This window comes from Macrobrachium rosenbergii, chromosome 37, assembly GCF_040412425.1.
Source record: "Macrobrachium rosenbergii isolate ZJJX-2024 chromosome 37, ASM4041242v1, whole genome shotgun sequence".
Lineage (NCBI taxonomy): Eukaryota > Metazoa > Arthropoda > Malacostraca > Decapoda > Palaemonidae > Macrobrachium > Macrobrachium rosenbergii.
Window position 1 is genome coordinate 10,356,198 of NC_089777.1, and position 17,500 is coordinate 10,373,697.

Genomic DNA, 17,500 nt, shown 5'->3' on the forward strand with positions numbered 1-17,500 from the left:
TGAAGATAAGACTATTAGAGTGTTATCCAATGTTACAACTGTTGAAGGAATTCTTATTTCACTATGCTCATATCTGGTTTAAAAGGTCATACGGCCTGACGTCCACAAAAACGTTTACAGATTTCAACACAGTTACTACTTGCATTGAAAAATTTTCTCAGCACGAACAAATTTGTTAATAAAACAAAAACACTTTATTTAAACTGAACAAGGACGGGGTAGGTGGGAGCTTAATAGCAATTTCCAAATTAAATAATGTTTCCTTATCTACATATCCCCTTGCACCTCAACCACCCTCTCTCTCTCTCTCTCTCTCTCTCTCTCTCTCTCTCTCTCTCTCTCTCTCTCTCAAACTTTCTCTTTCTTCCCCCTACTTATGCCAGAGAAGCGATTTTTCTCTCCCTCTCTCTCCCACAATCTCTCTCTCTCTCTCTCTCCCTCAATCTCTCTCTCTCTCTCTCTCTCCTCTCTCTCTCTCTCTCTCTCCCTCTCGTCTCTCTCTCTCTCTCTCTCTCTCTCTCTCTCTCCCCTACTTATGCCAGCGAAGCGAGCTCTTCTCTCTCTCTCTCTCTCTCTCTCTCTCTCTCTCTCTCTCTCTCTCTCTCTCTCCAACGCCATTCTCAGTTGATCGACCACAAAAACGCCCTATTCTTTACCTCCAAAGAGCCTATAAAACACACCGACAGATGACGCATGATAAAGAGATTTGGATTCAAGGATCAGCGTAAAACTCACCCACACGATCCCAGGAGAAGCCAACACACTTCTTCACCTTCTGAAAAATATCTTTGAGGAGGAAAATTTTCGCTTTTTGCATCAGATGTTCCGAGGCAAAATCTTGAAAACTAGACAGTGAAGAGACGCGGTGTTTGAGCTGAACACTTAAAAAAAAAAAAATAGATAAATAAACCAAAGCTAAGAAACCAGAGCTGTACAGTGACACGGATGAATACAAAAGTGGTAACAGTTTTTTTCAGATTTTTTTGAATTTTTGAACTTGGAAGAGTAGAGGTCATAAAAGTAGAAAGTTTATCTTCTCCTTTTCTTCTATAGTGGACAGATGACAAGCATCGACTGATAGCATTTATGACAAAAAATTCAAGCTAAGCTTAAACAAAAATTATGATTAAAAGTCATAAAAAAATAAAAGTACCGCTATTTATAAATTTGTTCTAAGAAATACTTGGCCACGGAAATCCTTGCCGTGAAGAAATGGATTATTAGTCAAGAGGATCACAATTTTAAAATCGATATTTTATTTAATTATTTTCATAGAAAAGCTAAAAAAGATTATTACTGCAATCTCGAGACCATAGTGTATTCTGTAGACCTTGGTTATGACAAGTCCTTAACCAAACAAAGAAAACTGTCAACTTGAAATTTCTGGACTGAAATGTGAGAGAGGAAGGGTCGAAGGAGAAAAATATAACCCCATCAAAATGTGGAGAGAGTTAAATATGTGAAAAGATGGCAAACATGGCGCGTGGGTGGCAGGCCCTTAAATTTCTGAGATGTACTGTATGCTAGTATTGCACCAGCCCCGGTTTTTATGCGCGTCCCTAGGTTAGGTTAGGTAGGTTAGGTTAGGTTAGGTTAGACTGGGTTAGGTTAAATACTGTTGTAACCTAGAGTAATTTGGGTGTGGGAAACATTATGAGATTATTTTCAAGAAAATTCTGTGGTTACTTTTTATGATATAGCGTCCCGGTTTTTCAGGGAAAGGTCCCGATACTCGGTTACATCTCGGGAAAATGATTCCGGGTCACTGGGATGATGAGGATTTTGACTGAGCATTTTGGCTTAAGAAGTCCGTTCTACAGGGTTTACATCCTTGCTTGAGCATTTAGAGGGTAAATGTGACAATAACAGGCACATTTCTTGAAGCCGATGGTAGACAAGAAAAAGCAACTGGACTAACATCAACAGCAGACGAAAATGGACGACAATGACAAAATGTTTGAAAGTTCGCTTTCCAGTATTCTGGTCATAAATATACAGTCTGGCTGGCAAGAATACAAAAAGTATATCCTTAACCAATTATCTAGAGAGAGAGAGAGAGAGAGAGAGAGAGAGAGAGAGAGAGAGAGAGAGAGAGAGAGAGAGAGAATTTATGAAATTGAAATTAAGGAAGAGAGAGAGAGAGAGAGAGAGAGAGAGAGAGAGAGAGAGAGAGAGAGAGAGAGAGAGAGAGAGAGAGAGAGAGAGGAAATTTATGAAATTAAATTAAGGAAGGAGAGAGAGAGAGAGAGAGAGAGAGAGAGAGAGAGAGAGAGAGAGAGAGAGAGAGAGAGAGAGATTAAATTAAGGGGGAATTTATGAAATTAAGCAAGGAGAGAGAGAGAGAGAGAGCGAGAGAGAGAGAGAGAGAGAGAGAGAGAGAGACACGAACGATCTAATGGCAATAAACCAAAGGAAATGACTTTACCATCTACCTTGTAAAAGACGCAGTCCAATCGGAGCCAAAGAATGAAAAGTGCGTTCGGCACCATTAAACACGAGTCGCTATTTTTACCTATCTACCAAATGGAACGTTTTGAAGAATAAAAACGCTTACGTCGTTGCGTATGAATCATACCTCTTCTTGCCCACGAGGACACTAGACTAGGCATTTCAATAAGGCTCCGCGATACAAAAGAAAAATAACTTTTTAGGGAATTAGAACTTTTATTTCGTGCACGAGGAAATGGGAAGCTTAGCTCATTAATTGTGTGAAAAGACCACGATACAGAACCCTTACGGGAAAGAATACAATTGGGTACACAATACATAAAAAGTATGTGCATACACGCACACACACAAACATACATATACACACATATATATATATATATATATATATATATATATATATATATATATATATATATATATATATATATATATATATATATATATATATATATATATATATATATATATATATATATATATATATATATATATATATATATATATATATATATATATAATCATAAAGCTACAAATGTCTTTTAATATCCAATTCACGCTACTTCGGGAATATCCCCGATGGGGAATTATCACCGTAGGGGAATGTTTTAAGTGATAAATGGATCGGTACCGCCGGGTCTCGATCCCTCGACACAGTACCTTCCAACGACTCCATTCGACGGTCAAAACATTGCGCAATGAGCTTCGGACTGTATATAAATCAGGGATAACAAATTTCATTATATATATATATATATATATATATATATATATATATATATATATAAATATATATATATATAAATATATATATCAACTATATAGTTATATTATACTGAGCTCTGAATGTCAGCATGGGGGAAACACATCTACCTAATATAAACCTAGAAAAACATAATGACAACAACTGACCGTAATGGGTCTTAAGTAGAATACGCCCTTTTTGTTTAACCAAACAAAAAAATCAGAGCGTGATAAGCTAATTAGCCAGGACGAGGATAAATCGATATCACCGCAGTGGAAAAAGATATCCTTTTAATTTGACAAACGTGACAGCTGTTTTCATGTACAGGAAAAAAGATATTAGTGCGTGTACGACACACACACACACACACACACACACACACACACACACACACACTCACGCAAATGTCTACCCGATCACGCAATCGGCTCAGTCATCTAGAACCATCAGGAGAAAATAATTAAGACCTGGTAATTTGTTCTCCTTCCATTCTCCAGAGGAGCCTAAAACAAATTGTCACAACCTTTGGTCGCTCGAACATCATCAGACATGGCCATGAGGTTTAACATAAACACTCCCGTTCTACTGAATTGCCATAATTTTACTGACTGTTGGAGTAATTAACAGTAACTGAAGAAAATCAAGATTATAATGAAAAAAAAAACCTCTCCTTACAATACCAAAGAGTGTGTCAGCCCAACCGCCAAGTAATTCATTTTTAGAATTCTATTTTGGTTAAACTGATAAATAATTAGGAAGGAAAGCAAATGACTCAAAAATAAGTTAAGTTGATTTTACAGCTGTTGTATATATATGAGGCCTTACGTATGATACTTGGCAGAACAGGTCTAAGATACGCCTTCTTCCAATTTTCCTTGTAGTATTTTGAGAGCGCACACACACACACACACACACACACACAGTGGTAACGTTGCTGGGTCTGTGCTGTCTCGTGGGTTCGCGACCCGACAGTACCAATCCATTTATCACTTATAAATTCCCCTTTGGTGATAATTCTCCATCGGAGATATTCCCGAGGTAGCGTGAATTTGATATTAAGCGACATTTGTAGCTTCATGATTGTATATAAATCACGGTGTGATAAAAAAACATATATATATATATATATATATATATATATATATATATATATATATATATATATATATATATATATATATATATATATGCATATATATTATATATATACAGTATATGTACATATATACATATATATATATATATATATATATATATATATATATATATATATATATATATATATATATATATATATATATATATATATATATATATATAACAGAATCCTCTATAACACACACACACACACACACAAAGTTTATAATCATATAACTCTCGAAAGCTTGATAATAAAGCTAATTATACAACGATGAAAAGGCCACTTATTTCTGCATGACGCTTCAATCAGGGACGGTGGCGCATTCATGAAAGGCATCCGAACAAAACCCATTTAAAACAAGCTCTGTGAGTAGGTAGGTGCTGCATTTGAAGCTCATAAACAGGATACAGGATCAATTTCAAACGGACTAATTCAATCAGTCAAGATTTTTCTTTGTATCGAGTAACGAGTACCGTGGAAATCCTCTTATGTTGGCCTAAATTCTATATTCAATTCAATTCAATTCGGTCTCTTTATATATGGACAATTGTGAACGCAAAAGGAAGTAAAAAAAAAAAAAAATTGAAAAACTGATGAAGTGCTTGTTCATTAGATTCGAATTATGTTGTGATTCGAATCTGATGAAGAACTTAATCAGTTCTTTTTTTTTTTACCTCCTTATTTCCAATGGCTTGGAAATAAAGTCGAAACCGGTCAGGACCTACACCCCGTCTCTTATTTTTCACCTGTGGTTATGTGATATATATATATATATATATATATATATATATATATATATATATATATATATATATATATATATATATATATATATATTATATATATATATATATATATATATATATATATATATATATATATATATATATATATATATATATATATATATATATATATATATATATATATATATATATATATATTATATATATATATACATATATAACAGAGAGGATGAAATGAGTGGCTGACATATTTTCCCAGCATTATTGTCCATTTCGACCATAACGTGCTGTACAACCTGCAACTTTCTGGACTCACGACTTTTAACTTTAGCTTATCCGTGGTTTCATAAAATCCCTCGTTTCTTTTTCAGCTTCAATATACTTGAAGTGGCCTTTGTTTCATTTCTGATCTTCGACAGAAGCTCACCACACCAGGGGAAGGTCAGTACCATCCAGAAGTTGTTCATAACTAAGCAGTATTAAATAACCTTCAGTCCGGATTACAGAAAACCTGCATGGAAGGTGGAACGCAATGCGAAGAACTATGAATTCATATCTCATCAAAGAATTTGCAAGGGTCGACAGCATAGCCAAGTCTGCCCTAAAATGGAAAACTGCAGTATCTGCAAAATTTTAGAAACTGAGATTTGCCACCTATTGGGCTCGTGAAACACTAATACGCAGGTTACTGCAGTTTCAGAATGATTCTTCAGTGCTTTCCACAGGCAGTTACGGGATCCCATTTGCGCCAGCTGCAAAATCAGTAGTAAGGCAAGGGAAAACTGCAAAATCTACCATTCTTTCTCAGTTTTGTATTTTTTCAGACACTGCAGTCTTCCATTTTAGGGCAGAAATGTTTAATACATGAAATAATATCACTACAGCTATTACAGTAGTACATTACAGAGTCATAACAATGTTCAGCGCATCCAATTAAGCTCTTATCAAGAGTAAAATACCTTTTCAACTATCTATTTGGGATCAAACGACAGCAATTCTCATATCTGTTTTGATGAGCCATTAAACTGCTGATGAAAAAATTGCTTTAATCAGATTTGATGAAAAGTGGATTATGCTACGTTTGACAGAAACACTTTTCCGCATGCAAGCAGATATAAATGCATGGCGTCAGTGGCCCTCCTTTGTTTGAATTTGGGTAGTCAATCAGTCATAACCATGAATCATTCCTCGCTTTGCGACACAAAGCAAGTGACCTTAATCCCGAAGGATGCTTTCCTCAAGCCAGACTTGACGATCGCACGACAGCGACGAGGCTTCATTAAGTTTCTGTTTATATCCATCATCTCTGGTTTCATTTTCAAGTTCTTGCAAAAGTAAATAAAAGAGGGAAATAAGATACATAAGGTCTCCTTCGTATAATTTTGCGAGAACCAGTGGAAACAGTAGCCACTTGCCCATTTTAACTTACCTGATTCTCTGAATATGGTAAAAAAAAAATTATTAATATAACTTTTTGATTCCGGAAATCAAAAGTTGGTAAAAATATGGTACACTTACCACTTGCCCATTTTATCTTCCCTGATTATCTGAATACGATGAAAAAAAATATTCATATAACTTAGGCGAAACTATTACCATTTCCAGGAATTAAAAGTGGGTAAAAATATGGTATAATTATCAATTGCCCATTTTATCTTTCCTGATTATCTGAATATGGTAAAAAAAATAAAAATATTCATATTACTTACGAGAGACTATTACCATTTCCGGGAATAAAAAATGGGTAAAAATAAGTTATAATTACCCCTCGCCCATTTCAACTTCCAGATCATCTGAATATGGTAAAGGAAAAAAAATATTCATATATTTTAGGAGAGACTACTACCATTTCCGGGAATAAAAAGTGGGTAAAAATACGGTATAATTACCTAAAAGGTAAGCTCTGAAATCAAGGACCTCGAACAAGTAACGCTAGTTAAATTCATATACGAGATGAAAGCATCTGCGATCATTCTCTTACCTGGCCACAGCTTCGCTGTATACAAATCCGGACATCGCCCGTTTGACGATCTCGAAGCAGAGGTCGGCGCCATCCATACTGGAAGAGACGAAGGAAAATGTTAAAAATGTTAATTTCCGTGGAAATGTATGATTTGTCATAAGGAAAATACACGCATAGTGCAAGATATCTAATCTGTAATAATAAAATCCAAGTGGATCTTTCTTGTTTGTCCGCCCCTGGTGGGGGCGGGGTAGGTAGGGGATTGGGAGGTATGGGAGACATGACACATCCACCCTCCTCTTGCAAACCTGTGTGGGGTTGGTAGGGGACAGGAAGGGTATGGGGAGACATGGCACATCCACCCTCCTCCTGCAAACTTGTTTGTCCGCCTGGGTGGGGCGGGGTAGGTAAGGGATTGGGAGGGTAGGGGAGACAAGACACATCTACCCTCCTCCTACAAACCTGTTTGTCCACCATGGGGTGGGGTCGGGGCAGGTAGGGGATCATGGGAGGGTAGGGGACATCCACCTCCTCTTGCAAACCTGTTTGTCCACATCATCCACCTCCTCTTGCAAACCTGTTTGTCCACCCCTGGTGGGGCGGGGTAGGTAGGGGATCGAGAGGTAGGGGAGACATGACATATCCACCCTCCTCTTGCAAACCTGTTTGTCCCACCCGGGTGGGGGGCGGGGATAGGTAGGGGATCAACCTGTTTGAGGGTAGGGGGGGACATGAGGGTAGGGAGACATCCATCCCCTCCTCTTGCAAACCTGTTTGTCCACCCTGGGCGCGCCATCAAGCTCGTTATCCAAAAATGGTGAATTTCAGACATTGATGCTTGTGGGCACGCACGCAGCCAAAAGGTGATGGGTAAAATCCAATTATTACTTTGTAAAACATTTCGTATTCAAGGAAATAAAATCAGAAAAGCAGGAAATAGACCACGTTTTAAGGAAAAAAATATATATATTCTTTGGAAACTCCTCCTCACTATCAGTGACGATACAACCACATCACACGACAAAAAGTCAAGGCTAAAGAGACGGAATTCGATCACACAACGGTGCCTGTGTGTGTGTGTGTGTGTGTGTGTGTGTGTGTGTGTGTGTGTTGTGTGGTAGGTCTCGACTCCTGAAAAACTGAATGTCTCAGATAACTTAAACAATATATTGCCAATGGTAAAAAGGTATATTGTTGGAAAAAAGTTAATAGGTACTCTATAAATTATTCTTCTGAAATACTCTCCTTTCCGAACTCTTGTGCTTCATTAAGCAGGGGGCATATACGGACAAGAATATTGTCTTAACATTGAAACTGACTCAACCAGTTACCCAATACTTCTTTCGACCTTATTAATCCCACTGTATAGCAGGATCGGCCGCTCGAGTTAACTTTCTCCATCTTTTGCTATTCCTTGCATCTTCTTTCCCCCATTACTCCTAATGCAAACATTCCGTAATGCCTACAGGAGGTGAGAGAGAGAGAGAGAGAGAGAGAGAGAGAGAGAGAGAGAGAGAGAGAGATAACAGAGTATTCTATGTAAGAGTTTTGAATATTCAATGACCAAGGGACTGAGAAAGAGAAAGATTCATGACGCCCACAAAGGCTTTATTGTCGTAAAACCTGTCCAGCACGAGAAAGAGAGAGAGAGAGAGAGAGAGAGAGAGAGAGAGAGAGATAAAAAAGGGCAGATGTTCATTTAAGTTTTGGGACTTCCCGACTGCAAGTTTCTTTTCCCTAGAGATGACTATTCCCTAAACTTGGTGTTCCTGCCTTCCCCAAAGGTACACATTCCTAGATACTCTATATAAGTCGAGTCTCACAATACATGTGGAAGCATCTCACGTCTACAGAACGTGGTCCACTACTTTTTTTTTTTCTCCCTCTCTCCCTCGTCGTTGTTGGTGTACTCGACACATTTTGGTTGTTGTGAAGAGGTGTTTACATTCTGTAAGTGCAGCTAGATTTGTCGCAGCAGCTTTCGAGATTAACTATATTGCTGGAACAAATGTACTAAATTTGCCTCGTTATCTCGACACTATTATGTAACATTTGTATTATTTCATATGCAAAAAGTTATTTGTATTGTTTCAAATAATACAAATAACATTATTTGTATTATTTCAAATGCAAAAAGTTGTTTCATCTTTTTATTAAAAAGACGTAGAGATCTACAGTTAAGATAACCTACTAATGAGATAATTATAACTATAACTGCGCTAAATCTTATAAATTAATTAAGATCCTATCCCTATTCACGTCATCCTAGTAACCAATATGATGAATAATGTCATTTGAAAAAATCTGAATTGCTATCTTAACAGATTTACAAAGAATGAACAGTCATTACAAGAGAGGGTCTTTAGTATATCTCTCTCAGTTCCCTAAATTATTCACGCTTTGTTTTGCAATATTAAGTCGAATTTCATCGAGTTATACAAGTACTCTATTTTCGTTCTTGTTTCACAAACTCGGGGAAACCGTGGATTTTTCTGTAAATGGAAATGAGTAAATGAGTTATTATAATAACAAATGAAACCATAGCAGTACTCGAAACAAATGCAACTATACCCTGGAAAATTCGAGCCTTCTCTCAGTAAAACCATATAAAATACTTTCATGAATTTCCATATAAGTAACAGACTGAGACATACAGACCAAACTAAAAACTTGGTGCATTAACCCAAGTTCCAGCTACTACAAGAACCTGGAACTGAGACGTATTCAAACATTTCCTCATATTTGTATACAAAATAATTTTGACCATTCAACCAAAAAAGTATACAATTTAAATTTCAGCTCGTATGCAGATTTGGTTACAAATCCTTACAAAATAACGGGTCAAACATTCATGGATTTTACTGCTTAATTTACGTAAAAAAATTGGTGAAAACATTTTTCACGTTATTAAAAAGGTGGATGGGATTATAAACAGGTACAATGATTAAATATCTAAGGATAATTCAGGCGACGACGACTCTGCTGATACTACTACTCACAGAACCTAAAATGAAGTAATTTAAGATTTCAATATTCAAATATTTAAAACCAATAAAAAACGATAAGGAAAAAATAGAACGCTTTCTGTCTGGATAACTGGGAAAGTAAAGAAGATACCACTTAACCTATCAGAGAATCGCCCACAGTGGAGAATGAGAGTAAAAACTTCACAGAAGTATCATTATGGAACTGAAGGGAATTTGATTTAACAATGATATGGAAACCACTGGAAAAGAGAGGTTTCAAATTTTTATTTTTTTTAGGAGTGAAATCTGAAAAATTTGCAAAAGCCAAGTTCATGATAACATTAATAAATTGCTTTCTTTTTCATACCAATTTCCATCTTTAAAATAAATAAACAAACAAAAATGCGCCTAAGTTTCTTCGGCGCAATCGAGTTTTCTGTACAGCCGCTACAGCACAAAATCAAGGCCACCGAAAACGGATCTATCTTTTGGTGGTCTCGGTATAATGAAACTTTAACCAAGGCCGGGTGGTGGCTTATTCTATAACGTTGCCAGAACCACGATTATGGATAACTTTAACCTTTAATAAAATAAAAACTACTGAGGCTAGAGGGCTGCAAGTTGGTATGTTTGATGATTGGAGGGTGGATGATCAACACACCAATTTGCAGCCCTCTAGCCTCAGTAGTTTTTAAGCTCTGAGGGAGGACAGAAAAAAGTGCGGACGGACAGACAAAGCCGGCACAATAGTTTTCTTTTACAGAAAACTAAAAGCAGTGTAGATCGATATATGTTTGTTTTTTCCTGTGCAACAACCACAGTCTATGGCTGTTCTGCTCCACGTGTGTTCTTCCATTCGTTCAGCTCGAGGCCAGCACCTCTCAAATCCACTTATCTTTTAAATATGAAGAATGGAAAGGTCCTTGTTCCAAGTCTCAGGATGGTACTTAACGTCCTTGCGGTCGGGATATATCGAAACGACGCTCTTTTAAATTACCCTTATTTTTGACAGAATTGGGACACGGTTTGATTTTTTTCTAAATAAAAAGCTACGTAGCAAAAGTTGTAAAAAAAAAAAAAAACCACGATCCAGTACTTACTGAATAACAATTTTAAACAGGAGATATACAATGGCACCTTTTTACAAGTTTTTCTTACAACGTTAGATCTGTTCGTTATTCTCCATTCATTGTAACTGTAAACTAATAAGTTTCAGCTTCGTTTACTTCAATAATCTATTCTCGCATAATTACCAAAAACTTTACGATAATGAATGGTTCAAAAGTAATGGCCAAAGTTAAAAATTTTCAACATATTTGCAACCAAAACCTCACTTTCAGGCCGATTCCTTCCATCATATTAAATGAGTAAAAAATGAGCCGAAGTTTCTTCGGCGAAGTCGAGTTTTCTGAACAGCGCATAATCAAGGGCACCGACAAGCAGATCTATCTTTTGGTGGTCTCGATATGATGCAGTATGGGCCGCGGCCCATAAAACTTTAACCACGGCCCATTGGTGACATGTCCTATATCGTTGCCAGACGCACGATCATGGTTAACTTAACCTTAAATAAAATAAAAACTACTGAGGATAGAGGGCTGGAATTTGGTATGTTTGATGATTGGAGGGTGGATGATCAACATACCAATTTGCAGCCCTCTAGCCTCAGTAGTTTTTAAGATCTGAGGGGGCGGACAGAAAAAGTGTGGACGGACAGACAAAGCCTGCACAATAGCTTTCTTTGACAGAAAAATAAAAAAAAAAACACATGAAGTGAAAAAGGGCGAACAGACAGTCGAAACGATAGGACAATCTCCCTTCGTACACTTCCAAGCAGGATGTTTTTCCTTTGTAGTAAGTTTGACTGAAATATCTTGATCCATATGGGAGGAGTCGCGACGACAAGGCAAGATTTGAAGAATAAACGGAGGGAAACTAGTCCTCCTACTTTATCCTACAAGGGGCTACAAAAAAAAAAAAAAAAAAAAAAAAAAAAAACACGCGATCATAAGAAAACTGATTTGAGTTTCCAAATAGCCTCACTCTAATTTCTCTCCACTTTCAAAAATGCTTTGAATTCCTAATCACAGAGAGGAAAAAATACCTGTTAGCTACGCAATTGTAATAATCACTCAGCCATATATATATATATATATATATATATATATATATATATATATATATATATATATATATATATATATATATATATATATATATATATATATATATATATATATATATATATATATATATATATATATATATATATATATATATTATATATATATATATATATATATATATATATATATATATATATATATATATATATATATATATATATATATATATATATCTGGAAGACTCCCAGATGACATTTTAAAACAACGGCAAAGACTTAATCAATAATTACCAGCTACAGAGCTTTGGAAAATCCTATTGTTATTCTAGAATATATATTCATTTTTCTTTGACGAGAAAGGAAAGAGTTGAGAGAATGCGACTGCGGACGTCACTGAAATAAATAAAACAGAGACCTTACTTTTTTTTTTTTTGCGAGGGAATTGGACTCTTCGGGGAGCTGAAATTTTAATGTGATTTCATATCCGCAGGTGGGGTGGTGCCTCTGAATATTTCAGCAGATGTTAAATTACTGAGGGTCCTTAATTCAGCTCGCTCTCTCTCTCTCTCTCTCTCTCTCTCTGGCGTTGAATTATTCTCTCTCACCCTCTCTATCTCTGTTGAAATTCTTCGTCTCTCTCTCTCTCTCTCTCTCCTCTTTATCTCTGTTAAATGAATCTCTCTCTCTCTCTCTCTCTCTGGTGTTAAATTGTTTATCTCTCTTATTAAATGAATCACTCTCTCTCTGGTGTTGAATTATTTCTCTCTCTTATTAAATAAATCAATCTCTCTCTCTCTCTCTCTCTCTCTCTCTCTCTGGTTGTTGAATTATTCTTCGTCACTCTCTCTTTATCTCTCTTATTAAATGAATCTCTCTCTCTCTCTCTCTCTCTCTCTCTCTCTCTCTCTCTCTCTCTCTCCAGATTTTATGCAGCTAACCCCTTTTATTACCTTTCAGTTCATACAGCGAAATAAAAGCAGTAACTCGAATTCTATCAGATTATCATTTATGCATCATGTATTTGGTCATCCCGGGTCCCTTCTTACTGATCATGCGTTTTGAAGACTTAAGTGTAAATAAATAATTCAAATAAATAATTCACTTCATGGTCAACAAAAGAATCAGGAAGCTTCATCGGTCTCTCGTTTATTTTAAACGTAATTTTTTCATGATTTTTGGAAGCCGTTTTGATCAACTTTTAGTTTTCTTTAGTTGTCATTTTATCTAAGTTTAAGGTTAGCCATGGATCGTGCGTATGGTACAGCCGGGTCCAATTCCGGAGGCGTCGCCGACGCACCTTCTCTTGACCGCATCTTGGGAGCAACTGAGCGTTGCCCGCCCGGTCGTAGATGAGAGTTTCATACAGAAAACTAGATTGCGCCGAAGAAACTTCAGCGCATTTTGTGCAGTATGTGGTTTTTAATATATTTTTGGTAACTGCTGATATTTTGAACGGAGCTGCGGTTTGATAACTTATTCATCAGACCTTGAGATGTGTTGTGCTTTCCAAAGCTGGCGTCATGTCAGTGCAAAATGGAAGGTAATACTCAATGGTTAATTCATCAGTTATCTATGAAGCGGCTAACTAGCCCTTGGAAAACTGTGCTTTATATTTCATTTGAACTGAACTGAATATAGAATTTAGGCCAAAGGCCAAGCACTGGGACCTATGAGGTCATTCAGCGCTGAAACGGAAATTGACAGTAAATAGGTTTGAAAGGCGTAACAGGAGGAAAACCTCGCAGGTGCACTATGAATCAACTGTTAGGAAAGGGTGGAAAGTAAGATGGAAGAAAGAGAATATGAAAGGAGGTACAGTAAAAGGAACGAAAGGGGTTGCAGTTAGGGACCGAAGGCACGCCGCAAAGAACCTAAAGTAATGCCTACAGCGCACGGCATGAGGCGCACTAAAGACACTACCCCCCTACGGGCTATATTTCATTTCGAACCCCTAGAACTCTTCTCTGTTATTTTGCCCTTTAAATAAACAGTTCATCATAAAACGGCAAATGTGTGTTACCATTAAAACTCTGGCTCATAAATTCATAACAAAAACATCGCATTGAGGTGTTCAGACGTTCTTCGCCACAGCAAAGTCCCAAGCCTAGACTTCAAGAGGATCCAGACAAAAGGGTTTGTTCTTCAAAAGAGGGGAAGGCTGGAGGTACTTCAAGAAGTTGAACAGTCGGTGGGAACAAACCAGAGGAAACGGATTAATGGTAAAATGCAGAAAGTAATGCAAGAGAGTAATGCAAGTCGGAGTAAGAAACACACTGCAAAGATCCTTTGATACCGTCACCAATGCGACAAATAATACCCTGCAACTTTTACCCCTCACCCACATAAGGATGTTCTGCAATGCAGAACGAACTGCTGTTTACATTTTAAAGTGTCATGGTCACAGATTACCAGGCAAACCAATAACATTAACCTGTCGTCTGCAATGACGGCGGTTAAGTACAGAAAAATTAAATATATCTTAGTTTAACCAGACCACTGAGCTGATTAACAGCTCTCCTAGGGTTTAGATTTATTTTTACGTGGCTAAGAACCAACTGGTTACCTAGCAACGGGACCTACAGCTTATTGTGGAATCCAAACATTATAGCGAGAAATGAATTTCTATCACCAGAAACAAATTCCTCTTATTCTTCACTGGCCGGTCGGAGATTCGAACTCGCGACCAACAGCGTGGTAGTTGAGAACGGAACCCGCTCACCCAGCGAGGAACTGGTTAAGTACAGAAAACCTCTGTTGAACTTCTATGTGGGTTTTCTTTATAAGACGGCAAACGTTCCATAACTACTTCATTCAATGCCCAATAAACGAACTTGCATATATATACTTATATATACAGTGTTTGTGTGTGTAATTCTAAGGTCCATAGAATGATCTACATGGCAAGAAGCTATTTCCTTCTGAAATTTCGGGCGAAGTGACTCCTACGCTTTGCGTTCGTTTTCTTCTAATTGTTGAACCACCGCCCTCTTGGAACCTTGCTCTGGTTCAGCGAATTCCAAAAAAAGATGATCGCTTTAATCTTTCATACTACCAACCAAATGGTTACTCTTCTGCTCTCACTAAAGCCCCCTGAAAATTTACCAAACTTCCACTTCAGTACACATGAGGAATCCTGAGACGATCTTTCAGATAAACAGTATGGCTTCTGTAAGGCAAGAATAATACTTCTGTAAGGTAGGAATAACACTTCTACAAAGCAGATAATGCTTATGTAAGGCAGGAATAATACTTCTGTAAGGCAGGAATAATCCTCTATAAGGCAGGAATAATACTTCTGTAAGGCAAGAATAATACTTCTGTAAGGTAGGAATAATACTTCTACAAAGCAGATAATGCTTCTGTAAGGCAGGAATAATACTTCTGTAAGGCAGGAATAATACTCTATAAGGCAGGAATAATACTTCTGTAAGGCAGGAATAATACTTCTGTAAGGTAGGAATAATACTTCTACAAAGCAGATAATGCTTCTGTAAGGCAGGAATAATACTTCTGTAAGGCAGGAATAATACTTCTGTAAGGCAGGAATAATACTCTATAAGGCAGGAATAATACTTCTGTAAGGCAGGAATAATAAGGGCCATTCTTCTAAACTGTTTTATCATTTTCCCCTTAAAATTTCTGGAAATGTTTGTTGTTATTTTAGAAATTTCTAAGGCATTCGACACAATTGGGTATGCGTTGCGTTGCCCAAATGTTCTCGATTATGATTTGATTCCTTCTCTTTAAAATCATTTCTAGTTTATTACCGAAATACTTGACATTTTATCATGGATGGTACAATCTCCTATTCTCCCCTTTTCCAAGTATAAAATGTCAGTTCTGTTTTTGAGCAATGTTTCTTTCCCTCTTTATTAATGATTTTCTCCAGCTTCAGCTGTATAGCTCTTCTTTTAGTTTTCTGCAAGAGAACACTATGGAGATGGCTATACATCTGTCCGTCCGCACTTTTTCTATCCGCCCTCGGATCTTAAGAACTACTGAGGCTAGAGGGCTGCAAATTGGTATGTTGATCATCCACCCTCCAATCATCAAACATACCAAATTGCAGCCCTCTAGGCCTCAGTAGTTTTTGTTTTATTTAAGGTTAAAGTTAGCTATGATCGCGCGTCTGACACCGCTATAGGTACCAACAAGACAGGCCACTACCGGGCCGCGGCTGAAAGTTTCATACATCATTACACGCTTCACAGAAAACTCGATTGCGGCGAAGAAACTTCGGCACATTTTGTACTTGTTTCTTCTCTCCATCAAATAATAAGATTCTTTTGGACAACGATGTCAAATCTTACAAATTTGAACTTTTTCTCGATTCTTTCAGATTTAATAGGTTCATCTTCCCTTTACCTAATTCACTGAAGCTTGAGTGTGGCCTTAGCGGAAAGTGTTAAAAGCGTTTCATCTCTTGTTAAGTTCTTCATTGACAACTTATTATCCTGTTCCGTCTCACAAGTAAAAGAAATGTTAGGGTGACGAGAATTAAAATATTCAAAAAACAAATCAACATGTGATAATTCCTTAAACACAAGGAAAGTATCATCTACATACCTACGGTAATTTTTAGATGTACAGGTATACAGAAATAGTGGCAAATTTGAGACCTCTGTTTATAGGAAAAGTACTTTTACTGGCTTGGGATTGAATTACCTCAGTTTTTCGCCAAAGTTGTATAAGATGAACTCAATACGTGCTTTGATAATAGAGCCTACAATGTTTGTTGTGATTTTAATTTATTTCATCAAGATATGGTTTTCCCCCAGAATTATTTTTCTTAAAACTCATATCCCATTTTTGTATTTTACAAAGTTCTGAAAATTTTCTTAAATTAAAAGTTTTGTCCCAGACCGGTGTACAGTACTGCTAGTAAAGATGTAAAGTACATTAAATTGCCTTACCTTGGTCACAGTAGCTATATGGTCCGAAAAAAGTTACAAGAAATACTTACGCATTGTTTCCCTCAAATTAGTTTCCGGTTTGTTTTCTGTAATCCTTTTACAATAAGATCACTTTTGAGAGAGAAGCCTACTCTGCCTGTGGACCTTAATTCCTGTGTCGTTTACTTGTTCACTTGTTCGCAGTGTGGTCTGCGATACGTGGGATCCAGTTCCTGCTGGCTCAGACACAGACTTTGGAACACAGAGGTCTTTCTACTGGAACTAGGGTTCCCCTTTCCAAACCACCCTTTTCTGCCATTAGAGAACACAGTTTAGCACAGGACCATCCTTTCACTGACCTGGATTTTCGGGTACTGTCTTTTTGTCCAAATAGACTGGACCTTTTGATTTCAGAGTCGCTAACTATTAAAAAGATGAAGCAGGAATTGAAAAACAACTCGTCTGGTATTCAAC

At 36.9% G+C, this 17,500-nt stretch overlaps 1 protein-coding gene across 1 annotated transcript in view; it reads right to left on the reverse strand.

Annotated features, from left to right (window-relative positions):
- Positions 1 to 17,500, reverse strand: part of LOC136825112 (peripheral plasma membrane protein CASK-like) — an 833,202-nt gene that overhangs the window by 719,964 nt on the left and 95,738 nt on the right. The window contains exon 3 of the mRNA XM_067081155.1: positions 7,062 to 7,139. Coding sequence (XP_066937256.1) covers positions 7,062 to 7,139 — 78 coding nt within the window. The remainder of the gene's footprint in view (positions 1 to 7,061; positions 7,140 to 17,500) is intronic.